Source organism: Leopardus geoffroyi, chromosome A1 (genome assembly GCF_018350155.1).
Source record: "Leopardus geoffroyi isolate Oge1 chromosome A1, O.geoffroyi_Oge1_pat1.0, whole genome shotgun sequence".
NCBI classification, from domain to species: domain Eukaryota; kingdom Metazoa; phylum Chordata; class Mammalia; order Carnivora; family Felidae; genus Leopardus; species Leopardus geoffroyi.
Window position 1 is genome coordinate 188,174,563 of NC_059326.1, and position 26,390 is coordinate 188,200,952.

At 45.7% G+C, this 26,390-nt stretch overlaps 1 protein-coding gene across 1 annotated transcript in view; it reads right to left on the bottom strand.

Annotated features, from left to right (window-relative positions):
• The window catches only part of ADRA1B (adrenoceptor alpha 1B), a 52,876-nt gene extending 42,967 nt beyond the window's left edge, over positions 1 to 9,909 (bottom strand). Inside the window, exon 1 of the mRNA XM_045503168.1 lies at positions 8,488 to 9,909. Within this exon, the coding sequence (XP_045359124.1) occupies positions 8,488 to 9,436 (949 nt within the window). The 5' untranslated portion in view covers positions 9,437 to 9,909. The remainder of the gene's footprint in view (positions 1 to 8,487) is intronic.
• Positions 9,910 to 26,390: the final 16,481 nt, after the last annotated feature.

The window sequence follows — 26,390 nt, forward strand, 5'->3', positions numbered from 1 at the left end:
AACCCATTCATTTGGGTTGAATGTATATAGTGAATAAATATATGTGGCTTGCAGACTTTTTTTTCTGGATAGCTTGGTCATCACTAGCCACTTACTGCAAGGTGGAAAAACAGCTCCTAGAAATACTCTCTTGTTCACGATGCTGACTCACCTGGATATGTGACATCAAGAGGTAGGGCCAGAGTCTGAGCCATGATATGAGAAGTCCTACAGTGTGGGACTTCATGTATGTGGGTGGCAGAGGCGAATCACGTTCTGAAATATATCCAAGCCAGAAACTAAACTATGAAAGAAAATCTTCCAAATTTTGTTTTCCCCAATTTGATAAAAATCTTAAAAAAGTATGTGAAATTACTGGGCTGTCTGGTGGCTCAGTCAGTTGAGCATCCGACTCTTGATTTTGGCTCAAGTCATGATCTCAGGGTTGTGGGATTGGGTCCTGTGTCAGGCTCTGCACTGAGTCTGGAGCTTGCTTAAGATTCTCTCTTTCTGGGGCAACTGGGTGGCTCAGTCGGTTAAGCGTCTGACTTTGGCTCAGGTCATGAACTCGCATTTCATGAGTTTGACCCCTGTGTCGGGCTCTGTGCTGACAGATCAGAACCTGGAGCCTGCTTCGGATTCTGTGTCTCCCTCTCTCTCTGCCCCTCCCCTGCTCGTGCTCTGTCTCTCTCTCTCAAAAATAAATTAAGATTGAAAAAAAAGATTCTTTCTCTGTCCCTCTTCCCAGCTCGTGCTCTCTCTCTCAAAAAAAAAAAAAAAAAAAAAAAAAAAAAAGAAAAAGTATGTGAAATTACCAGTCATAAGCTGTGAGACTGCACAATGTCTGAAGTACCCACAATAAAAGAGAAATTTTGACATCTTGCTAGGGGAAAGACCCAATTATTTTTAGATTTCTTTACTTTTCTCTCTAGGACACGATGCCTCTCAGTTGCTGAATGATAGGCAGCTACTTGCTTCCTTTCCTCCTTCTCTGAATAGACTTTGGTTTCCCCAACTCCTTTGTGAGGTTCCATAAATCAAAGCGCAGAGCTCCACACTTAGGGTACCCCCCGTGATAACTCCTTAGCATTATCTGATTGCCTCCTTGTGAATCCAGGTTTCATCCCTCATCAGCTGCATGGCCTGAGGCAAATCACTCAACTTCTCTGGCCTTCAGTTTCCTTATCTGTAAAATGGGGACAAAGCAGTGCTCACTTTGTAAGCCTTTGGAGAGGAGTCCATTAGAGAGCGCACAGAAGTACCCCTAGCTCCGTGTAGCTCAGGGAGCGTGGCACATGGCAAGATCCAATAAATGGGATGTATTAGTAGTATTATTATCAGACATGGTCTGGAGCACAGTGACTGTGGAAACATCCTGGAGATATCAGAGAAAGCCATTTCCCAGTGGGCCCAGCTGCCATCAGTTATTTTTATGAGCCACACACACACTCAGGTAGAGGCATTTCCTGCATTACAGACCTGAATAGGCCCAGCTGTGATGGCAATGCAGCTACATGGGCACCTGCTGGCATTTCTGTGGCCTGTTTTGCCCCAGCAGGATTCGGTGCCTCCACAAATGGCCCCCCATCCTGTAGTTACCTGATAAGCATGACCCTTCACACATAATTCTTCCCCCCTGCCTGCCCTTCTGCCAGTCCTTTGAATGTCACTGCAAAGGTGAGGCTAACTCATTATCTATCCCCTCCTTCCCTTCTGCCCTCCTTCCCTCCTTTACTGCTTGATTTCTCCCACAAATACGTCTTGTGTCTAACCACTGCGGTATCTTCTGTGATTCCAAGACTTTAGGACCCTCACAGTAAAATTTCAAAAAAAATTTTGGTGGGGACAGACATAGGGCTACCAACTTGTTATTTTGCCAAGTAGGTCATTAAACATACACACACAGACACACACACACACATCATCATCATCATCATCATCATCAACATCATCACTACTTACTACCATCATTCCATCAAAGAAATGCTATTTCAGTGTCCCAAAATAGAAAGGACATAGTCTTTAGAATAAAAGGACAGTCATTTATTTTGAATACATTTGGAAAAACACAGAATTTTTCTAATTTTTTTGTCATCTTGTCATGAGCCAGTAAAAATTTTATACCCTTCGGCACCAGACCCCAGACAAATGTTCAGGAAGCACTGTAGTAACAACAGGGATAATATAATAAATGCTTATTGAGTGCCAAATGTGGAGTCTGATAGACTCTACCATTTACTAGCTGTGTGACCTTGGGCAAATTACCAAACCCCTCTGAACTCTTGTTCCCTAACCTATAAACACAGGGATGATGATGCTTGCTCTGCAGAGGGGTTTGTGAGAATTATGAACAACACAGAGCATTCAGTGTTGGGCAGTGTACCCAATACGTTGAAGAGCTGCTTCTACAGTGCTCATTCTCTTCCTCTTCTCCAGGGAGGCTCTAGTTTAAAGAATTCACTTTCCTTCTCATCAGCCTTCTGCCTTTCTCCATGTGGACTAGCCCGAGGGACTGGGCAGGATTGGAGATGCTTCTGACTGCACTGGGGGAAGCATAACCAAATTTTCCTGGCTCTTCACAGGGTGTTCATTCCAGGGGTTCCCAGGCATGGGTTGGGGGGAACTGGTGCTATGTTGGCTGCATACAAATCACCTGGGAACTTGTTAAAAATTGAAATTCTCTGCCCCATCATGAGAAATTCTGATACGATAGATCTGTGGTGGAGCTGAAGAATCTAGGCTTTTGGAAAGAGCTCCCGTCAGATGTTTCTGATGAATAGTTGGTTAGCTGTTGGTCACAGCTCCCTGCTTTTGGGTTGGGACATTTTGTCTACTCAATACATAAGAGTGTCTGGCAGATCACACCCAGCATGCTGTCCTATGAACCTTGATGAATGGCGTCTGAGGAAGATCCTAGGAGGAATCCCCTTGACGGTGTTTTGCTGGCATCTCAACAAATGATAACCTCCATCACCCAGAAACATCAGAGTTATTCTAGACATACTTCTTGTTCTCACTAACCTCCTAAATCATATAACAACCCATCCCCAAGTCCTTGAATCTGTCCATTTCTCTCCACCTTCACTGCCCCCAGCCTGGTCTAAATTACCATCAGCTCTCACTGGGATTGTGGCCTCCTACCTGCCCCACCTCTCATTTGTGCTCCATACGGAGGCCTGAGTCATCTTTTCAAGACATAACTCAGATGGTATCTCTTGTCTGCTTCAAACCCTTCAGTAGTGGCCTTAAGATAAAATCTAAAGTCCTTGATGTGGCCTGAAATCCCTGCGTGGCCTGCCCTCTGCCCACACCTCCAGCCCTGACTTGTACCTGGTCCCCCTACTCTCTAAGCTTGCTACTTCCCCACCACTTCCTGCCTTAGGACTCTTGGACATGCTCTTCCTTCTGCCCGGACCCTCTTCTTCTATCTGCTGCCTGTACTGAGTTAGCTCCTCCACACTTTTCAGGTTCTGCCTAAATGTCCCTCAGGGACCCCTGTGATATGCTGACTCCTATTATTTACTTCTAATAGCATCTCATCCCTTTACTTTAAGTCACTTGTTGCAATTTGTGCCGTGTTATTTGTGTGCATGTGTTTTTCAAATGGTCTGCGTTCCCCTGTAGAACTAAATTCTATGAGAACATGGAACATAGCTGTTTTGCTCACCACTGTACCTCCAGCACAATATACAGTAGACATCCAATAAATATATACTTATTCAGCAAACGAATGAATGACTAAAGACATAGAGCTAGATTCTCAGATAAAGGGCAAGGTCCCACATTTTCCTCTGGCTGGAGCGATGAACGGTCCAGCGTTGGGAGACCAACATCCTACACGGTGCGGTAGGTACGGAGCAAATCTAGCCCTGAGCTAGAGTGTGGATGCCCTTCCCTAACATTTTCTCGGTGTCTTTTTTTGCAGAGGTGAGTGGGGAGTGGAAGAAAGGCAGGGTTTTGTAACAGAAGTATAATACCCAGCTTTTGACATGGCAGCTCTGGAGTTTTGGAGCACATTTGTCATGAGAGCAGATTTGGACTGGGAAGCAAGAAGGCCAGATATCTCCTAGGTGCAGTGGAACAGGTATGTGCCTGTCCTGACAGACTGGGATTCACCCCTTGGCTCTATTGTTTACTTGCTATATGACCTGGGGCAAGAAGGCTAACCTCTCTGAGCTCAGCTCCAGCTCTGAGCTCCTCCCGCCTATTCATCTGTAGAGAGGGAGCAATTACTCTCCCCTGTCAGGGTAGCTGCGCGGATTAATGAGATAATGTCTGTAGAGGGCCTAGCAGAATGTCTGGTATATAGTACATGCTTCATAAAAATAAGATCTCACAAGGTGGTAAACATCCTGCAGGCAGGGGCCATGTAGCACAGAGTAGATGCATTAGGAAGTCTTTATTGATGATTTCATAAATGGTTGAATGAATTTTCCTTTTCCAGAAAGGATTCCCTGCGTGTAAAAATTTCTCCCTCACTTAAACCAATTGCTTTCTTTGTGAGCAACTCAAATCCCTGTGTTTTGAAACCTCAGAGCTGGAGGGTTAGTGTGTATATTTGTGGCGGTGGCCCCGTCCTGAGTCATCTCTGAGACCCTCACCCTCTCCAGTGCTCTTGTGGGAGGCAGGAATTCATCAGCCCCAATTTGAATGAGAGGAGTACAGAAACAAATCAGTGCAGAGAGAGATTCCTATTTGGTCCCAGTACTATGAGAACACAACTGTTTCTTTGAAATTGACCTTCATTTATTTGGAGGGGAAAGCAGTTAGTTCAATAATGGCTTCCTGGTGCCTTTCAGCATTTTAAAAGACGGAAGAAAGATTTGGAGCGAGGCAAGGTTCCAGTGTTTTCTAAACAACGCACTAAGCCCAGCTACCAGTTGGCTGCCCAGTACTTCCTGCTCCCCTCCCCCCCCCCCCGCCCCCCAATGTATCCCCACAATGCAATGCACATCCCTCAGTAGCCCAGCCACTTCTCAAGACCCTGGCCAGGTCTTCCCTAGGTAGGTGGGAGCTAGCCTTCATTATAATGCCTGGGAGCCAAAGATTCCTTGGACATCTTGCACATGGCCTACTGCGTAGAAATGCTACTATATTATATTCCAATTATTTCCTGTCCCTCCAAGGCCCGATTCCAGGGCCTGAATAAAGAGGTCCTTGTCTGGTGGCGTCCATCTCGGCTCCCTAGTAAGGAAAAGCTGGTCCCTGGCCCAAGTTGGCCTGAGGCCACAGGGGAAGGGTGGGGAAGAGGTAGGGAGGGTGTTACAGGTGGGGAGAACTCCACAGGAGACGAGAGACCCAGCCCTGCGGGCAGCCCAGTCCTGCTCCCAAAAATAAAAATAAGCGAGGAAGGAAAACAAATGGGGCCCCTGACCAGGACCCTGCAGAGGGCATGACTATTTTCCCTCCTTCCCAGGAGGGATCCCAACCCTTCTCTCCCACAGAGAAGACAAACACAGCTATGGAAATCTCATGCCATCCAGGCACCTGGAAGTCTGTTGCTAATTGCAAGTTACTCCTACCTGCACTTCTCTGTTTGCCAATGATTGTCTTCCCCTAGATCTGCTTTCTCTCCTTGTGAGTGAAAAGAATTTCATGGAAAATTTCGAATTTGGAACCTTCTTCAGATTCCAAAAGAGTTATTGTTCTACATCATGCTTATTTTGTTTGGGTGTTATTTGAACTCAGGGGAAGTAGAAACCCACATCTTCATGTTGCTGGGATGCTCTTCTTAAATTATTAAAAACATGCTGATAAAGCACCTTTTCTGTTTGAAGCTCTTGAGTACTTTTCAGAGTCCATCCCAACCAAGGCCTGGAGTCCATATTTCTTACCTGCCAAGGGTTGGGCAGCCAGGGGAGAGGAGGTGGGTGAAGTAGCTTAGGGACCACACACCAGGAGATCTCCGGGAGATAGTGGCAGGGATGTGCAGAAAGGTCTCATGGCAAGGAGAGGAGAAACAAGCTCTGAGGGCAAGCCATGGAATCCAGGGTTAAGGCCTCAGAAGGTCATAAACAGAAAGGGAGGACAGGTGGGGATAGTGTGAATGACATGAAACCGAGGATGAGTTTGAAGAGCAGGACCCACAGAGAAGTCACATCATCCTGCACCACCACGTGTCTGGGGAAGGGCTAAGCTTTGTCGCGTTTAAACCTTGGTGTCTAGGATGCTGGAGCCTGAAGGGAACTGATTGATCCCCTGGCCAGCGATTCTCAAAGCCTGGTCTGTGGACCGCCTCTTCAGAATCACCTGGTGGGCTGGTTAAACATGAGGATTCCCGAGACCTATCTGATGTACTGAATCAAATTCTCTGTGGGTTATATCTAAGAAGCTGAATGCTTATCAAGTTCCACAGATGATTGTGATCTTTATTAAAGTTTGAGAGCCCTTGATTTAGTCCAACCCTCTTGTTCCCTGAAAGTGAGATCTGAAGCCCAGAGATGTAAAACAAGCCTAGGATAACAGAGCTGATTGATGGCAAAGCTCACATTAGAAATCTATTGCTCTTGAACCCCAGGGCAGTGCTCTTTCCATTTCAGCATGTGGGCAGCCTCTTCACCTATTTGGACCTGTTTCTCTTGCCCCCTAAAGTGAAAGCTTGCACCTTTGATCCATTCCCTGCATCCTGCTGGGGCCTTCTCCTTCCTGAGGATGCTCTGGTCCTAGTCTCTATAGGTTGGGGGGCAGAGGCAGAAAGAAGAAAGAAGGACTCAGTTCTCTTCTGAGCCTTTAGTCACAGGTGTGGGATGGTCAAATGAGTAGAGAAAGAGAAAACACAGCTGTAGCTGAGGGACAACTGGGATCTGTTTGTAGTACTAAGCTGACTTTCACTGAGATTTTGCTGTGCACCAGACACTGTGTTAAGTCCTTTCCATGCATTAGTGCAAACCCCATGGAGCAAATAGTAATTAGCTCTATTTTGCAGATGGAGAAACTGAGGCTTACAGGTGAGTGTTCATTTGCCCAAGGTCACATAGCTAATACATGACCAAATCACTTCCGTGTACAACCATGATCCAAAGCAGTGTGAACTATTACTCACTTTAACCCAACAAGCCTGCAAAAGGACCCCAAGACCTTGGGGAAAAAAAAAAAAAGCTTCTCTGCAGTGAGATGTGACCACTCCTGGGAGGGGGGTGGGGTGGAGTACAGCTTCAAATGTTTTCCACGTAATGCACTAAAATTATTTCTGAAAGGCATTAACTTGCAAGCCTGCCTTGGAAATGACAACATGGAGAGTAGGTTAAACAGGTTTTTTTCTTCATCTTTGAAAAATGGAAACTCCTAATCTCAATTTACTTTCTTTCCATTTGCCCCTTTCTCTTAAAAGCAGTGTGCCTTCAGAATTTTAGTTGTTTGAGGGATTATGTTCAGTTCTAACTGAGCCCTGGGTGTGATTGCAGGCGTATATATGGTTGTGGCACGTAGCAGCCGTTACCTCTTCTGATATCATGGCACATGACTTTGCAATGATCACCTCCCTCCATTCATTTTCCGGAGTGTCTCCCAGGGACAGGAGAGGAACCCAAAGCAGGTCAGTGCCTTAGAGAAGGGACAAGTGTTTCCCAAGCCATGTGGACAGCATGTCACAGTACCTTCCTGTAGATTTACCTCCTAACCAGACCTTGTCTTCTTGGGAAAAAATCAGGAAGCTTTTTGAACAACTTAGACCATTAAACAAAAGAAGATGGACATATTTTTATAGGAGAGGAAGAACTCAGTTTCATCCTAGCAGGATTTGGTGTCTGGTAGCTGAAGGTGAGGGACCACTGTAATTTAAATCTGGGTATTCCATGAATCACCAGAGTTAGAACATTTCTGGGTAAAAACTGAAAACATGTGACCCTCCGGGTGTCTTCCTTCTCTTTCAAATCTCAAGCTTTAGTAACTCAAAGCCTGGATGGGGCAGTGCAGCTGTTAAAAGGCCCTTATTAACTCATAATGAAGGGAGTGCATTGAGGTGATAGCAAGCGGTAAAGGGAGGAGGGGAGAACGCAACCTCTGCAAAGCTCATGGGGAGCGTGGGTCTCTGCAAGAGCCCTGGAAATGCTGAATGAAAACTGCCTTTCTGCGTACGAGCCGCCTGCCTGCTTCCCAAATGCCGCGTCTGCGGTAACTACAAACTATTTTGTATGCTGCATTAGTGACGCTGCCTTAGCCCGCACATCATTACTACTGAGATAACGCTGGTGTGATGTTCAAGTCCAGTGTCCTTTTTAATTATTAAACCGATGCTGTTGAATGAGTCATTCCACATACCAGATTTTCCTCCTGTGGTTCTATTTCAAGAGACTAGCGCCTTACTTAGTGTGTTCCACTAACACCTGAGTTGGTTCTTAGCCAGCTACCCAATCTGCAAAGCCTTTGCAGAACAAACAGTATTCCCCAGGCTCCAAACACACACAGGCTGCATAAAAAACAAACCCCACGAAAAACTTTACAGTAAGCTCGTCAGTAAACCCCAGATCTGAAAACGCCCTGTTCCCCGTCCGCCAGTCCCCAACTTACCAAGCGGCAGAGCGATGAAGAAGGGTAGCCAGCACAAGATGAACATACCGACCACAATGCCCAAGGTCTTGGCTGCTTTCTTTTCCCTGGAGAACTTAAAAAGTTTGACAGCTATGGAACTCCTGGGGTTGTGGCCCTTGGCCTTGGTACTGCTGAGGGTGTCCTCATGAAAGTTCTTGGAGTGGATCCTCAGGGTCAGCTCCTTGGAGTTGGACATCTCCTTCATGACTCCAGCCTCCAGGTTCTTGGTGGTCCTCTTGGCAACGATGTACACGCGGCAGTACATGACCAGAATGACCGCCAGAGGGATGTAGAAGGAGCCCAGGGAGGAGAAGAGGGCGTAGAAAGGTTCTTCAGTGACCCCACATTCTTTGTCATCATTGGGCGCGGGCTCCTTCCACCCAAGGAGAGGCCCGATGGAGATGACTGTGGACAAGACCCAGACGCTGAGGAGCGCCAAGATGGCCTTCCTCCGGGTGACCAGCGTGGGGTACTGCAGAGAGTAGCGCACCCCAATGTAGCGATCTATAGAGATGGCGCACAGGCTCAGAATGGAGGCCGTGCAGCACAGGACGTCCACGGCGGCCCAGATGTCACAGAAGACCCGTCCCAGCACCCAGTAGCCGAGCACTTCCAGGGCGGCCGAGAAGGGCAGCACGGTGAAACTCAGCAGCAGGTCGGCAATGGCCAGGTTGACGATGAAGTAGTTGGTGGGTGTCCGCAGGTGACGGTTGCAGGCCACCGACAGGATGACCACGATGTTGCCCACGATGGCAAAGAGGATGAAGGCGCCCAGCACCAGGCCCACGGAGATGGCCCTGGTGATGTCCAGCTGGGGCAGTGTGGAGTTGCTCGAGGTCTGGTTGGGGCCAGTGAAGTTGGCATTTTTCAACTCTCCCCAGTGGGCAGGTGCTGATGTGTTGTGGCCGGTGTCCAGATCGGGATTCATTTTAGAGTCGGCCCTCCATAGCCTGGGGTGAGCGGGGCTGGAAGGGCTGTGGCCGAGCTCCTCAGCTGCCCTGCAACTTTGCTTCGCCCGCGGTCTTCTTCCCAGAGGCGCCCTCCCGGCGAGGACTCATCTCCCCCCCGGGCAGCCCAGCCCCGGCGGCGCGTCTCCTGCCTGCACCTAGCCGCCGCTCGCCCGGCTGTCAGAGGGAGGCGGAGGAGAGAGGGGCCGAGGCGGCAGCTCCAAGTTTAATGGTCCACGTCAGGCGCGCCGGGCCGGCCAGGCGGGGAGCGGCGCGGGAGGGGCGGCGGGCAGGGGGGCGCCCGGCTCGGCTCGGCCCGGCCGGCGGCGGGTGTGCGGGCAGCGGCGCCCAGCGCAGCCAGCGCCGAGGAGGGTCTGCTCGCAACCAGCCGCCTCTGGGCTGACTGCACGGCGGTGACATCAGGCGGGGGAGCCCGGCGCCCTGACTCCGAGCGGCACTAGGGGGCAATGCGGGTCCGGCGAAGGCGCCCGCAGCCCCGACGCCGCCACCCTGGGCAGCCCTGGGCCGGCCGCGCTCCCCGCCACCCTCCCCCACCGACCTACGCGAGCCAAGGGATGGGGGGGGAGGAAGGGTGACCTGAGCTTGGGGAGCCCCGTTCCCCACCCTGAGGTGGCCCGCTGGGATTCTTGCCCCTCCTGTTCACCCTTGGGTCTCAAAAGTGGCGTGGGGTGCTTACCGCTCCTGGGGGAGGGGGCGTCTGGAATCAGCACCCAGATTTAGGGGGATAGGCAACTTGTGTGGAGCCTGAAAGAAGAATTGCCAGGTTAGGCAGCAGGTGAGAGGGACTTGAGTGGGATCTGAGACCAACCCCCAGCCTTTACCTCCCTGGTAAGCCCAGAGGCTTCTCTTCGGTCATTCGTTTGTTCACTCACTCACTCACTTGTTCATTCAACAAATTGTTAACCGGGTACCCACTGCCTGCGCTGGGGACATAGCAATTGAAGCAAGTGGACAAAGACCCCTGCCCTCCAGGAGCTTCATTCTACTGGGAGGAGACAGACAATAAACAAATAAGTAAGCAAATTGCGAGGTGTGTCCTATGTTGACAAGTGTAACAGAAGATAAAGCAAGGAGGGGAAATGGAATGGTGTGTGTGTGTGTGTGTGTGTGTGTGTGTGTGTGTGTGTGTTGTGGGGGCAGGTATTTGGAATTATAAATGGGTTCCCTGGATGTCACTGAAGTGATGTTGGAGTCAAGACCTGAAAGAAATGAGGAACAAGCCAATGGGCTATTTGGGGGTGAGGGTGATGGTTGTGGTGGCAGCATTAAGAGACCTCCAGACATCTGAGGAAGGGACTTGGGAAATCCAGGTTATTTATTGATTTTTTCCTTTTCTGTCTGATATCCGTGTTGGACAGTTATAGGGATACACTTCCAAAGGTGGGCATATGGTGCTTAGGAGAGAAGAAATGTGCTGAGGGAGAGCCTTACGTTGGTTAACATTTTTTCGACACTTGTTATGTCCCAGACAGTATGCTAAGTACATTTTGCATTTTCTGATAATCATAAGAAAGAAGGGCTGTTCTCATCATCATTTCCATTTTGTGGAAGGGACAAGGTACAGTGAAGTTCAGCTCTGCCCAAGTCCACATAGCCATCATGGAGAAGAGCTAGGAATTGAACTCAACTCTACAGGTCTGTTGTGAGTTGAGCGCTTAGCAGCTGTGCCACCCTTTTCCCCTGAAAGCACTGTAGGGGGTGGATTTATTTCCCTAGATTTATTGAGAAATAATTGACATAACATTGTGTGAGTTTAAGGTATCCAATGTGTTGAATTGATGTACTTAGATATTGCAAAATGATTATCATCATAGCATTAGCAAAGATCTTCATCATGTCCCATAAATACCATTTCTTTCTTGCAATGAGGACATTTAAGATCTACTTTCATAGTAACTTTCAAATATATAATATAGCATTATTAACTATAATTACCATGGTGTACCTTAGATCCCCAGAACTTACTCATTTTATAACTGGAAGTTCATACCCTTTGATCAACATCTTCCCATTCTGCTATCCCCAACCCCTGACAATCACCACTCAACTCTGTTTCTATCAGTTTGGCTTTTAGATTCCACATATAAGTGATATCATAGTATTTGTCTCTCTCTGTCTATCTTACTTCACTTAGCATAATGCCTCAAGTTTCATCCATGTTGTAGCAATGGCAGGATTTCCTTCTTTCTCTTGACTGAATAATATTCCATTGTGCATGTGTACTCTATATTTTTTATTCATCCACCAGTTGATGGACACTTAGATGGTTTCCATCCTTGGCTAATGTGAATAATGCTGCATGAACATGGAGGTGCAGGTAGCTCTTTGAGGTCCTATTTTCCTCCTCCTCCTCTTCTCCTTCTCCTTCTCCTTCTCCTTCTCCTTCTTCTTCTTCCTCTTCTTCTTCTTCTTCTTCTTCTTCCATGTTTATTTATTTTTGAGTGAAAGAGAGAGTGTGAGCTGAGGAGGGGCAGAGAGAGAGGGAGACAGAGGATCTGAAGCAGGCTCTGGGCTGTTGGCACAGACACCAATGTGGGGCTCAAACTCACGAACTGTGAGGTCATGACCTGAAGTCGGATGCTTAACTGCCTGAGCCACCCAGGTGCCCCAAGATCTTATTTTCATTTGCTGTGGATATATATCCAGAAGTGAAATTGCTGGATCATGTGGTAGTTCTATTTTTCATTTGGGGGGGAACCTCCATATTGTTTTTCAAAGTGACTCTACCAATTTACATTTGAGGCAGGGAGTGGATTGATTGTTGTAGAGAGAGCTATCTCCCAAGTAGAAAATTTTGAGACCTGAGTGACTAGTACTATAAGGGAACTCACATTTATTGAGCTCCTACTGAGAGCCAAGCATTTACTTGTTTTTGTTTATTCTTCACAACAATCCTTTGAGACTGGCGTAACCATTGTCCATTGAGAGATAAGAAAACTGTGGTTCCAAGAGATTTGGTGCATTCCTGAGGTCATGTGGCTAGTAGACATGTGGCAGAGCAAAGTAGTGACAGCTATAGATTGAGAAGTAAAGTTTGATGCCATCGTTTACTCTCGTCCAGAAGCTTGAACCTAGGGCTTCCCACTGTCTACCTTTGATAATTACTAAAACCTGATATTCAGGGGTGGGGAGCCAGAAGAATGCTCAGGGTGATTTACATTTAAGTCCTCAACCTAGAGGTAGCATCTTAACCTCTTTTTTTATTTTATAAACATGTAATAAAAATATATAAATACATATATGTATGTATTTGGGGATCAGGGCGTTAATGCACACCTATCCAAGGTTTTAATCTAAGGCTTTAATCGTCTCCTCCCACCAAAATGCAGAGATTCTCACATGCACAAAATACACGGTTTCAAGAGCTTCCCTGAAATTAAGAAATGTGTGGTAGGGGCAACCCTGAAAACAGATTTTTTCCCGCTATTTCAATTAAATTTGCTGAAGTGGGTATCTGAAGATTCTAAAAATCTGAGAAACACAGGTTTAAGGTGATTTAGCTCTTCAAGAGCTATCAGAACTTGCCCTTGCCCATCTTCCCATTGTGGTGGTCTAGGAGGCAGAGGGAATCGGTAAACTCCGGTAGATAGTCATGTGCCGAGCTGGTTATCAAACTCCAGTTCCCCAGCCCACAGAACAGTGTTCCTTCCTCTGCCCCAAAGGGAAGCTACACATGATATCCACTCATGACTTGGTTCAGGTATCAGAATGTGGAAGAGATTATTGAGCCAGATCAAAAGGTTCAAAATCTGTGCATATTTCAGACATGATGTCATTTACCGGTGTCTTTCACGAAGTCAAAACAAACATCCCACCCAAAGGCAAACAGGTAGGTAGGTATTAGTCTTAAAAGCAGCCATGTACCAGGACCCCACTAAGTAACCTTTGCTAATGGTCCTTTCCTTGCTGCTCCTCCCCTCCCTTCACAGGAGATACCTCTTAACCCCTCTGGCTGATATCTGACCCACGGAATTGACCATTTGTTTAGGTGTCATGAGGATACAGGCTATATTTCATTTTCTCGGTACTCTCTGGGGCAAAGCCAAGCATAGAGCTCTGACTCACTCGAGGCTTGGGGAAGAAGAACCTTTTCATTATCCATCTGATTACATTACAAACCTCTGATGTCGCAAGCTCCCATTTTTGTGAGCCCTCTAGGAGAAGCTGCCATTGAGTTTGACCTGTGGGGAGACCAAGGCTATGCAAGGTTCTGAGATCAGCTTAGAGGCTCTATGGGAGGAGACCTCTTACCTGTGACCGGGCAGTTTTACATGGTACTCCCTCTCTAATTCTCTACAGTTTTCTTTTCTTTTCTTCTTTTTTTTAAATTTTAAATGTTTGTTTATTTTTTGAGAGAGAGACAAAGTGCAAGCAGGGGAGGAGCACAGAGAGAGGGAGACAGAATCTGAAGCAAGCTCCAGGCTCCGAGCTGTCAGCACAGAGCCAGATGTGGGGCTCGAACCCATGAGATGTGAGATCATGTCCTGAGCCAAAGTCGAATGTTTAACCAACTGAGCCACCCAGGCACCCCTCTCTCTGTAGTTTTCAACTCAACCATCCACATATGGGAACATCTGCTCTGTGTAGGGCACCAGGCTAGGTGCTGTGCGCAAATCAAAGATGAATTAAATCAAGCAAGCGATAACCTAGCACTGAGCTAGGTGCTGTGAGAGAGGATGATTTGGTAAAGCACCCCTCAGAGAGTACCTGCTGTGTGCCAGGCACTGTGCAAGGCACTCCACGTGCATTTATTCAAATCTTCACAGCAATGCAAGGCAAGAATTGTCCCCATTTTTCAAGCCAGGAAACTGAAGTTCAGAGGGGTTCATTCACTGAATAAGCAGCATTGGTATTCGAAGCATTGTTGTCTGGCTCCAAAGATTGCATCCTTCTCTCTGCACCAGACTGAGATTAAAAAAAAAAAAAGAAAAGAAAAAGAAAAAGTGGCAGAAGGCTCAGTGTTAGCCCTGAAGGACATTACAACAGAAAACAGAATGTGATCAGGGTCCTGAGCAAAGCAGAGGTCAGGGAAGGGATGGCAAGGCAGAGCTCTCCAGGGCAGAGGGCTCTGCGGAGGGACTCCTTAGTTCAGGCTTCCTGGTCTCCAAGGCCAGCACTTGGTCTGCTGAGGATTTGAGAGCCGACTTGGATTCTAACCCTGCTTCCCTCATGTAACAGCTATTAATATGACCTTGGGCAAGATAATAAAGTGAACTCTAGTATCAGATAGACCCGGGGTATGTCCCAGTTCCCATAATTTATTAGCTGTGTGTCCTCGGGCAAGTCACTTAATCACTCTGAGCCCTAGTTTCCTCATCTGTGAAATGAAGGTCATGATAGTCCCTAATTCAGACAGGGCTGAGGTGAGGATTAAATGTGATAATGGGTGTAAAGTGCCTAGCACCTAGTAAGAGCCAAGATTATTAAGGGCTTTCTAGGTTCTAGCCATGGTGCCCCAAATGCCTTCTATACATCATCTGATTTAATCCTGATAATAATATTATGAGGTGGACGCTATTACTATTGACATTTAATAGACGAGGAAATTGAGTCTCAGAATAGCCGCCCCAGGCCGCAGGGCTAGCAGGTTAATACAATGCACCCGTTTTTAGCACTGGCTAAAAATGAAAAAGAATTGGAGGAGTGAGGTAGACTTGGGTCTCCAGGACTTGGAGGAGAAGTTTTGCCCCTGCTGTGGCCCAGATGGGAGAAATGAGAAGCACCATTTGTTCTGGGCAGGGGACACTGGCTGTAGCAGAAGCACTTCCTCTGCCTCCAAAGGCAACGGGTCAGAGGCTCCCAGGAGGGAGAGATTTCAGCTCCTGCCCTGGCCCTCCCGGGCACACCTGTCCTCTCTGGTAATTACAGTTTGTCAGTCTTTGGTGTGGGTTCCCCTAGCCCAGAAATTCTCGTGGCACAGCATTTCCTGGGAAGGTAGAGAGAGCTCAGTAGCAGCCCTTTGCAGCAGGCTGGTGAAGGTTAGTTGCCAAGTCATATCCAGGGGCTGTATTTACATCACGTGCTCCAGGAGAGCCCAGGAACCCTGAGTTGGGGGCTGGGGCGTGAGGGCACAGGGGGTGCCAGAAGGTGGAATGTGACCACCTGCTGACTCTGGAACCAGGGAACCCTTCTTTCTTATGCCCCAGCAACTCCTCTGGTGGGACGAGGTAAACAGGTGCTGCAGACTTGAAGGTGAGGGAGCATGTGTGCTGTTTTCTCAAACGACTCTGCCTGTCCCTTCATGGCTTTGGGCTTTGCCCATCCTTTTGCCCAGGAATCTGTGGTCGTCCCAGAATTTCTCCAGAAAGAGGCTTTAGGTTGCAATCTGATTTGAAGGTGGGTGGCGGCTCTGTTTGTGCTGTGCTGTTCCACAAGACTGATGCCATTGTCCACAACAAAGACCGAGGGCAGGGAGTTGATGGAGGTTTTACTGGCGCTAACGCTCTCCCAAGCTGCCTCTGTATTGCCACTGCCAGGATTTACTTTCTAACCACATTTGTTAAAACCATCAAAGGTTAACGCAAAATATCACAAAACAAAATTTATGGCAATAGGCTCCTTACCGCTGACTTTTCAAGTCACTGGCCCCTCTGGGCTCTTCTACAACAGAAGTTAGGATCACCAACTTCTGAAATGTCAGATTCAAAAGGACCCTAAAGATCATCTAGTTCGGGGTCAGCAAACTACAGCCGGTGGAACAAATCCAGCCTGTGCCTGTTTTTGTAAATAAAGTTTTATTGGAACACAGCCACATTCATTCCCTTATGTTTTGTCTGTGGGTACTTTCATGTTACAATGACAGAATTGAGTAGCTGCAACAGGCAAAATATTTGCTCTCTGACCCTTTATAGAAAATGTTTGCTGACCCTTGATCTACTTCAACACTGTTATTTTACACGTGGGAGCATGAAGTCCTAGAAAGAGGAAGGGATTTACTAAGACAGAGCCAGGTTTAGTAGCCCAGAGATTTTACTCCATTCCCATGACGGTTTTTTTTTTTTTTTTTTTTTTTTTTTGTGACTGTTTCTGCAGCCTGACACAGGCTCTGAGCTTGAATATCGGCTTTAGTTGAAAAGAGTGTGATCTTGGGCAAGCATGTAACCTCTTGCAGCCTCCATTTGTTTCATCTGAGACCTGGGGATATTGCTTCCTATTTCTTGAGATAATGCACATATTAGATGGTTTGAGACTTAAAGGAACTATGGTCTGTAAAGTTTAGGATGGGACCTGCTCATAAAAAACAAAACCAAAAACATCTGCTATTATTATTGATGTCCTCTGTGATTTTATATGTATTAATCTTATCCCCGTCACCTCCCCTGCCAAATTTCATAAAGAAAAGGGCTACCCCTTACCACTGGTTCTTTAACGTCTCGGGCCCCAGACCTTGTTGAGGATCTCCTGAGAGCTGTGGACGTGTTGCTTTACTCCACACTTTTCCTGAATCCCTTATAGGAGCGTTCTCAGCGCCGAGTTCCTGACAGGGCCCTTTTCCAACTGATCTCCACACTGTTACTTCTTACTTTTGTTTGCTGAGCCTCTCTCCCACTCAATCTCACTGTAACTTCTTTCACTCTTGGGCAACAGAACTAACCCAGGGTTTTACTTTTCATCAAGGAGCAAAACTTGAACTGAGTAAAATGAGTAGACGCTGACCTTATCCTGTCTTCCCAGAGCTCATGGTCTAAGATGAATAATGGGAATGTGTATCTAACGACTCACAGAGAATTGTGTTTGACATTGAACATGAATGTGAGTTAAATAAGGAAACAAATAAATACATGACATAGGTCTCCATTCTTCTCCTCTTTTGTGCTGTTTGAACCAAAGCATCCAACCTTTTTTGGGGGATTTTCACTTGCGGTGACCACCAAGTTCAGAAAGGTCTAAAGGAAGTGGTGAGAACATTTTTCCTTGGGGGCATCTAAAAATTGTATCTGGTATTAGAGCTCAGCTTTGGAAAGGACAGACCCGGCCCCTGGGGAGCAAGGCAAGAATGTGATGTCAGAGGGCGATTTCTGCCTTCCACTTCCATTTTCTGACAGAGGTGGCAGTGTGGGGCCCAGGGGTGAGGTGGGAATATTTAGGATAGAGGTGTGGCATCACTATGGGTTCCATGGGCATGGCAAAGGAGACAGGAGTGTGAGAAAGAGGCAGTTTTCTTTGCCTATCTCTGCCATGTACTGAAGAATGCCGGGACAGGAAATGCCCAGCGTTTCTTAGCTATTTACTGGACGCCAAACTGACAAATTTGGAAGGTTGCCTCAGGAGTCCTGAAAAGATGAAGGGAGAAAGAGGAGGGACCTTCTTTTTGTTTTTGTTTTTTCCTTTTGTGGGACTGCTCTAGTAAGTGCTTGTGAGTAGGGTATGGGGAAGATTTTGTAGAAACTTCTAGATGGGAACCACATGGTATGGATTGCAAGTTTCTGGAGGGGCTTCCAAATATCTTCTAGCCCTTTGGAGTGCTATCCATTTTAAGGTAAACATTGCCTTCTTCCTATGGCCCTATTTTAATTAACCATGAGTACAGTTCTGTACCAAGCATGTGCCAAGCTAATTCACAAGCATCATCTCATTTAATTCTCCATACAACACTTTTGGGGAAGACATTGTTGGCTCCAATTTACAGATGAGAAAACTGAGGATAAGAAACACAATAAACTTGCTTCAGATTGCTCAGAGATGGGATTACATCAGAGGCAGTTTGACTCAGAGTTGGTATTTTTCACCTCCCAGATAACCCAAATTTAGCTGCAGGCTGACCTCACTGCTAAGCAAAACTACAGGAGTTTCTGGGCAAACTTCCATGGGCCAGGGACATAGATCTAGAGAGGCAGAAGACTTCTGGGCCATGTGTTACCACACAATGCAAGCATGGACCCTCTTCTGGGGTTGGATTTAAGGACTACATCTCTCCTAACTCCTTGGGAATCTCAAGTGAGTTCGAGCTTGAGTCTTAATTCTTCCAAGTGAAAGGGTGGGAAACCTGATTTAATCATTGTCTTTAAGGACTGAGAAGGTTATGTTATTGACCCCATGATGGCAACCAACTGTTGGTGTGTGTGTGTGAGAGAGAGAGAGAGAGAGAGAGAGAGAATATATAGATGTTAAAGAGCATGATAGATGCCAGTTAAACCTCAGGAAGTAGCTTATTTTATTTTATATTTTTTATAATAATTGTTTTTTTGTGGGGGTGCCTGAGTGGCTCAGTGACATCTGACTTTGGCTCAGGTCATGATCTTGCGGTTTGTGAGTTAAAGCCCCACGTCAGGCTCTGTGCTGACAGCTCAGAGCCTGGAGCCTGCTTCAGATTCTGTGTCTCCCTCTCTCTCTGCCCCTCCCCTGGTTGTGCTCTGTCTCTGTCTCAAAAATAATCAAACATTAAAAATTTTTTAAAAATAATAATCTTTTTTTTTTTAATTTGAGAGAGAGAGAGAGTAGGAGAGAGGGGCAGAGTGGGGGGGGGGCAGTGAGAGAGAGAATCTTAAGCATGCTCCACGGAGCTCAGTACAGAGCCCGATGTGGGACTTGATCCTACGATCCTGGGAACAAGACATGAGCCAAAATCAAGAGTCAGACACTCGACCAACTGAGCCACCCAGATGCCCCTCAAGGAGTAGCTTATTAAACATCAGATCAAATTCTAGTTTTTGCCACTTCTTAGCTTTGTGACCTTGGGCAAAGTTACTTCATTTATTTAAGCTTCCATCCGTTTATCTGTAAAATGGGGATTTTAATAGTCTTTACCCTATCAAGTTATTATAAGGATTAAATGAGACTTTGGCGTCTAGAAAACTCCCAATCAATATTAGTTATTGTTGATATTTTGTGTCATCTTAAAAAAAAAAAAAACCCACCAGATCTCTCAGTACCGGAAGTATTTAGGTACAGATTTTCCTAGCTGATCTCTCAGTGATACTTTCAAACCATCATTTGCCAATTGCTGTAACTGATTCCTTTTTGTTTCTTTTCTGATACACATCGCATTGAACAAACAGTGGCTGGAAAAGTCACAATAATGTAAATAACAGTAGCTATCACTTGTTGAGAAATTACTGTATGGTAGGCTTGTGTTACGGGCTTTACATGCCCCATCTCACCTTAACACAAGAAGCCTGTCAGGTAGGTGGAAATATTGTATCTGGCCTTTGAGATGCAGCTTCTGGAAGTAACTGTACCACACCCAGAACAGTGCTTGCTGGAAATATTTCTTCATGCAGAGAACTCCTGGAGATGTTGGGGACTAAGCCAGAGAGGGTACTGGTGGGCTCGGGGAGTGGGGAGTGGCAGGCCATTGGCCCCATGAGCTTGCTGTGCAGAAGGAAAGGGAATCAGCTTGCCAGCAGGCAGGACAGCAGGCTCTTGGCCTATAATTCTTGGCCACTGATACAATTAGTGTCAACAGGAATTTTCCTTGTGTATCAGACCGAAGAGGTTCATAGGCTATAAACCAACACATCAGAGGCTGACCATTTGTGCCCTAGAAAGGCAGGGAAGGAAGGGGGACCCATATGAACCTCCACCTGCCCTCGATACTGCAGAAAGGACCAGATCCATGAGAAAGGGAAGAAGAGAAGATGGGAAGAGGGCCGGAAACAAACTCCAGTGAATACATATTTTCAATTAAATCTCAGCGTTTGAGTGGAGCAGTGGAAAGGAGAAAAAAAAAAAAAAAGTATCGTTCTAGAGCTGTTTTCTCTCAAATGAAGCTGGAGAACTTGTCCTTAAAACAGCTGGACAAGCTCCAGGTATAAAAGTTCATACTTTTATTGACAACTGAAAACTTTAGAAATGTTCTTTTGCTTAGTCTGGGGGACTGCCCAATTTACCCCTTCCTGCTGCTGCTATGTTGGAAGCCTAGAAATTTTGAAAGGAAGAAATATGGAGCCACAGAGCAGGCAAAGGTTTGCCTAGACAGCCAGTGATGCTCAAGCTTTACTGGGCTTGAGTCATCTAGAGTGAGCCTTCAAATGCAGATTCCTGGGTCCCAGCCCCAGATATTTTGATCCAGTAGGTGTGAAGTGAGGTCCTGGATGGATAAAGAGCATTTCTTACCCTTAAGGGTCTTTATGGGGAGGTGAGTCTCAAACTAGCATTTAATGACAGTGTGGTAATTAACACTTCAGTACCTAGTTGCTTGCTGCCCAAGTGTTGTAACCACGAGTGCTAGGAGTTTAAATTAGACTGTGTAATGCACTTTGTGTTGGGTCTGACGCATAGTAAGACCACTCAGTAATGTTAGTTCTTCTTCCTTCTAAGAGAGGAAGAGATTTTCCGTGGCTCAGTAGGCTAGCTGGTCTCCACTGAGTATGGGTACCCTCTTTTGGGCTCTGGGGAGCAGATTGAACTTGTGAAGAAAGTTTTTCTTAAAAAAATTTTTTTTTAATGTTTATTTTTGAGAGAGAGAGAGAGAGAGAGAGAGAGAGAGAGAAAACATGTGGGGGGGAGGGGCAAAGAGAAAGGTAGTGGACACAGAATCTGAAGCAGGATCCAGGCTCTGAGCTATCAGCACAGAGCCGGACACAGGACTCAAATCCACGAACTGTGAGATCATGACCTCAGCTGAAGTCAGACGCTTAACTGACTGAGCCACCTAGGTGCCCCTGAAGAAAATTTTCTCAACCCCATAAGCGTACCCATTTGCATTCAGAATGGACATCTATTTAGAAACAATTATCCTCTTTGTATTCAAGCTGATCCCAGCTAGAACACAGCTGATATGCCTGCTGGATGTACACAGAAGAAGGGAGACATTCAGAAACAGAGCTGGAAGGGCCTGGAAAGGTTTTATGGCACTGCCCTCATTTCACAGATGAGGAAACCAAGGCCAGACAAATGATGTGACTGTGGTCGCTCAGAGCTAGAACCAGGACTGAGTCCTCTAATGTCTAGCCCAATACTCTTTAAAAATAAATCTACTTAATATAACTATATATTATTTGTATTATTTAATCACTAAACAGAAGGAAATAGTTTTTAAAAAAATTATCAAAGTGAATTGTTCTTATGGTAAAACTATGGGAAGGTACTGAAGACCAAAGGGAAATCACCCTTTATTCCACTGTCCAGAGAGAACCTCACTGCAGGTGTATTGGCAAATGTTTTCTAGACTTCACACTCACACACACACATGCATGTGCCAGTGTGCACACACATGCCCCCCGCCCCACACATCCATGCATGCATGCACAGCTGAGTGCATCTTGTGTGGGCCCCTAGCCTCTGTTCAACTTCTCCCCTGTACCCAGAGCTGTCCTGAGCTCCCCACCTCCCAGACCCAGACTTACACTCCCCTACGGCTCTAGAGGTGAAGACCCTGACCCTGTCAGAGCCAATGAGAGCTCGAGGACCCTCTTGGCACAGGATTTGAAGATGAGAGGATTGAAGTTTGGTGCAGGGTGTGGAGGTGGTCCAGACTTCCTGTGACCACGGGGAGGGCACCTGTCTGGGTGTGGAGAGGAATGGGACTGGGTGATGTCATCTGTCCTCACACATTCCCATAGGAGTCACCAGAATAATTCCCGTACATTAGAGTAGCTAGCTGTCTGTCACCGGTGGATCCAAGTCTTACTGGGACTTTTGAACAAGTCGCTTGATCTCTCTGAACCCAGGTTCCACATCTGTAAAATGGGATAATACTTGGGAGACCACAGTGAGTATAATATACCACCTCTAGTACAACTGATACCAATAATAATGATTAAACTTAGAGCTGCCTCTATTAACTGTTTGCTGTGGTCGGGACTTATGCCAAACAGTTTAATATATTGTTTCATTTAATCTTCACACACACAGGGAGAGGAAGAGGGATGTGCTATGATTGTGTAATGGTGAAGGACTGAGATGCAAGACCAGATTCCAGCTGTCCTAACTGCTGTCGCAGTCATTTTGCTAACCGATCCCTTCTGCTTCAAATGTTTGGTAGGGGTATCTCGGTGCTTTTCCGGGCCTCTTGGCTGGGGGCCACCTCTGCCCTCTGCAGGGGACAGGACACTGATTCCAGACTGGAGACTGGGAAGTGGCTGCTGGGCTGTCGCCGAGAGGGCTGGGACACTGGCCAGAGCCCTCTCTGTCTGTAGCATCCCCCTTCCTGGCTGTGCCCCAGTGTTCCCTAGGTAACCACAGGGGACGCAGCACAGATTTATGGCCTGCCGTTCCTAAGCAAGTACCTGACATGTTCTGTCCGAAAGCGATGGTGTCTGGCTCCTCGATGAGTCATCGGGAGGGGAACAGACACATGTGGGTGGCACGGAAGGAGGGAAAACCCCCACTGCTCACCTCCCACAGCCAGAGACACTGAGAGGAATTGCTCCGTCATGCAGACTGTTGAGAAGGCAGATGTTCAAGGCTCCCATTTTATAGACGGGGACACCGAGGCCCTATTCTACCTGCTCTTTATTTATTTCATGAACGTTGGTTGAGTTTGGTGCCAGGCTATGTTAGATCGTGTGGGGAATGCAAACATGGAGAAAGCACAGACTCTGCCATCAATGATGCTATTGGCCAAGCAAGGAGAATAAACTCTGGACCAGGGAGCTGTCACCAGGATAGGATGTTAAAGTGTGTGTGGGGGGGAGGGGTCTCAAGAGTTAGCATGCCAACCATTTGTATTTAAGTAGGTTCAACTTCACTTCAATCTTTTAGCATCTACTAGGTGCTAAGGAAAGCTGAGAAAAACATGAAATCCCTCAAGAAGCTTCTCGAAAGGTTTTGGAATTTTTTTTTTCAAGGTAACATCTGGATGATTTTAAGACAGTTGAATGTTACAGAGCTGAAATGACATTTTACAGCAGGCTCATTAGTTCATGCTGGTATTTAGCAAGCCTTTATTTATTTTTGAAGTATCGTTCCTATTGGGACTCTATTTGGCCTACTTGGCTGGTGCTGGAGGAAGGGGGGATGCTGAGACATCTCACTTTTCCCTCTGACAAAGGTGAGCACGCAGCTCTAAGGCACAAGGGAGAAGAATAAGATTTCACTGGGTTATTGTAGAGTGAACCATCTTTGATCTCCACTCCTTGGGAGCCTGTTGGAATAACACATGTATTTTACATAGTAAATATTCCTACATTCATGTACCTAGTTAAAAATCATGCCAGTACGGCCAAATGTAGGTTTTGTGCTTCAGAGTGGTAACCTTGGCAGGCGATAAGCTTGTTTCAATAATTCAATTAAAACTATCTTTTCCTCCTCTTTCAATATCATTCTCCAACCAATGCACATTCTTGCTTCCATCACGGTGGAGTGAAACAATCATTATCTGAGAGCAGATGTGATTTTTAGATTCAGTAGTCCTAAGAAGGTACCTAGCTCTGGTCTGTCCCAGATGCTTCCATGACTTCCCCTGTGCTGTTTCATATGGCAGGGGGCTGACATCCCTTCTTCCAGGCTGCAGTTCCCAGGCTCCCTTGTCATCTGGCTTCCAGCTGGGTTTGGTCAGTGGGGGGCATGGCTTCAGGGAGAGAGACAGAAGTTAGGACATCTTTCCCTCTGTCTTTCTTGGGGGCTATTAATGGTAAAGGTTCATCCCTTCTTTGGCTCCTGCTTCACCAGACAGATCCAATAGCATAAATACATAAATATATAAATACACATGTATATATATTATACACACATATCAATGACTTGCTCTCTGCCAGCATGAACATGCTATAAAATATAATAGAAAAGAGATTTCACTCACAATAGCAACTGAATATGTAATACCCAGGAATAACTTTTTTTAAAAAAAAATTTTTTTTTTTTCCAACGTTTTTATTTATTTTTGGGACAGAGAGAGACAGAGCATGAACGGGGGAGGGGCAGAGAGAGAGGGAGACACAGAATCGGAAACAGGCTCCAGGCTCCGAGCCATCAGCCCAGAGCCTGACGCGGGGCTCGAACTCACGGACCGCGAGATCGTGACCTGGCTGAAGTCGGACGCTTAACCGACTGCGCCACCCAGGCGCCCCCCCAGGAATAACTTTAACACGAAATGTATAGGACCTCTATGGAGAAAATGACAAAAATTCCGTGAGCAGCGTGGAAGGAGACTTGAATAAATGGAAAGCTGTATTATGCTTCTGGAAGTATTGTAATGATGTCAATGTCCCACAGTTAAACCTATTAATTTAAGGCAATTACATAAAAAAGATATCAATGAGATTTGGAGGGAATTTAACAAATTATTCCAAAGTGCTTTTGGGAGAGTAAATGCTTAAGAATAGCCAAGAAAATTGGGAAAAAGAGGTTATGTGGAGGGAATTTCCCTACCAGATTAAAGTGCTTGGCAATGTGACTGGCAGAGGGTTAGACTGGCGGATCATCGGACTAAAACGGATCATCTAAAACCAAATCCAACTCTGCATAAGAATGAATATGTAGTAAAAGTGACATTTCCATTTTTCACAAGTGTCGATTTTGGATATTTGGAAAAAAAAATAAAGTCGGAACCTTACTTCTACCTCCCATAAAATATACACTCCAGGTAATTAGAGATTTAAGTGTAAATATCTAAATCATAAAAATATTAGAAGAGGGGCGCCTGGGTGGCTCAGTCGGTTGGGCATCCCACTTCTGTTCAGGTCATGATCTTGCGGTTTGTGAGTTCAAGCCCCGCATCGGGCTCTGTGCTGACAGCTCAGAACCTGGAGCCTGCTTTGGATTCTGTGTCTCCCTCTGTCTCTGCTCCTCTCCCACTCGTGTTCTGTCTCTCTCTCTCAAAAACAAATAAACATTAAAAAAATAAAAAAAATATTAGAAGAAAGTATAGGTGCATATTTTTAGCTCTTTAGGGTTAGGGAAATTATTTTTAACAATCAACATCAAAAATCATAAAAGAAATGAGTACAAATAGAAATAAAGATGTGGAACTTACAACAAATCTTCCTACATTATCAAGTTAAAACACAAAGGATATATTAAAAACATTTTCAACTTATATGAATAATAGATAATGAATATTCTAGATATTCAAAAAATCTTTATAGATCAATAAGGAAAAGATGAATAACATCCAAATAAAAATGTGAAAGGAACATGAATGGATAAATCTTAAGTAAAATATAGGGATAATCAATGATCATATTCAAATCTGTGTAGTAATAAGTATAAATTACATAACAACAATATCTAGTTTTTACCTATTGGGCAGCTAGGAATAAAGCTAAGTATGAAAATTCTGAAAAGGGGGAGGGAAAATCGATCATCTCATACAGTGTTGGTAGGCATGTAAATTGGCACATTTCTAAAGGGTGTTTGACAATAGATGTCAAAACACTTGAAAATGTGTATTCTTTAACATAGCAATTCCACTTCTTGGGATCTACCTTAAGAAAATAAACAAACAAGGGCCACGTGGGTGGCTCAGTTGATTAAGCGTCCAACTTTGGCTCAGGTCATGACCTTGAAATTTGTGAGTTCGAGCCCCGAGTCGTGCTGACAGCTCAGAGCCTGGAGCCTGCTTCTAATTCTGTGTGTGTCTCTCTCTCTGCTCCTCCCCAGCTCTTGCTCTCTCTCTCTCTCTCTCTCTCTCAAAAATAAACATTAAAAAAAATTAAAAAAAAGAAAATAAGCAAACAAATTCACAAAGATCTGTCGATCACAGTTTTGATATAAACACAAATTCACATATATACACACGCTCATACCTACTTAGAAGCATTCTAAATGCCTGCTAACTGGGAATTGAATAAAGCATTAGAGTACATCTACACGGGGACAGCCATGCAACCACTGAAAGGACAATGATGTAAAATCATGATATAGTATATATTTAATGGTAGACTTTCCAGGGGTACCACCTGGGTGGCTCTGGCAGTTAAGCAACTGATTCTTTTTTTAAAGTTTATTATTATTATTATTTTTAATGTTTATTTATTTTTGAGAGAGAGAGAGAAAGAGAGAGCGAGCTAGCGAGGGAAGGGCAGAGAGAGA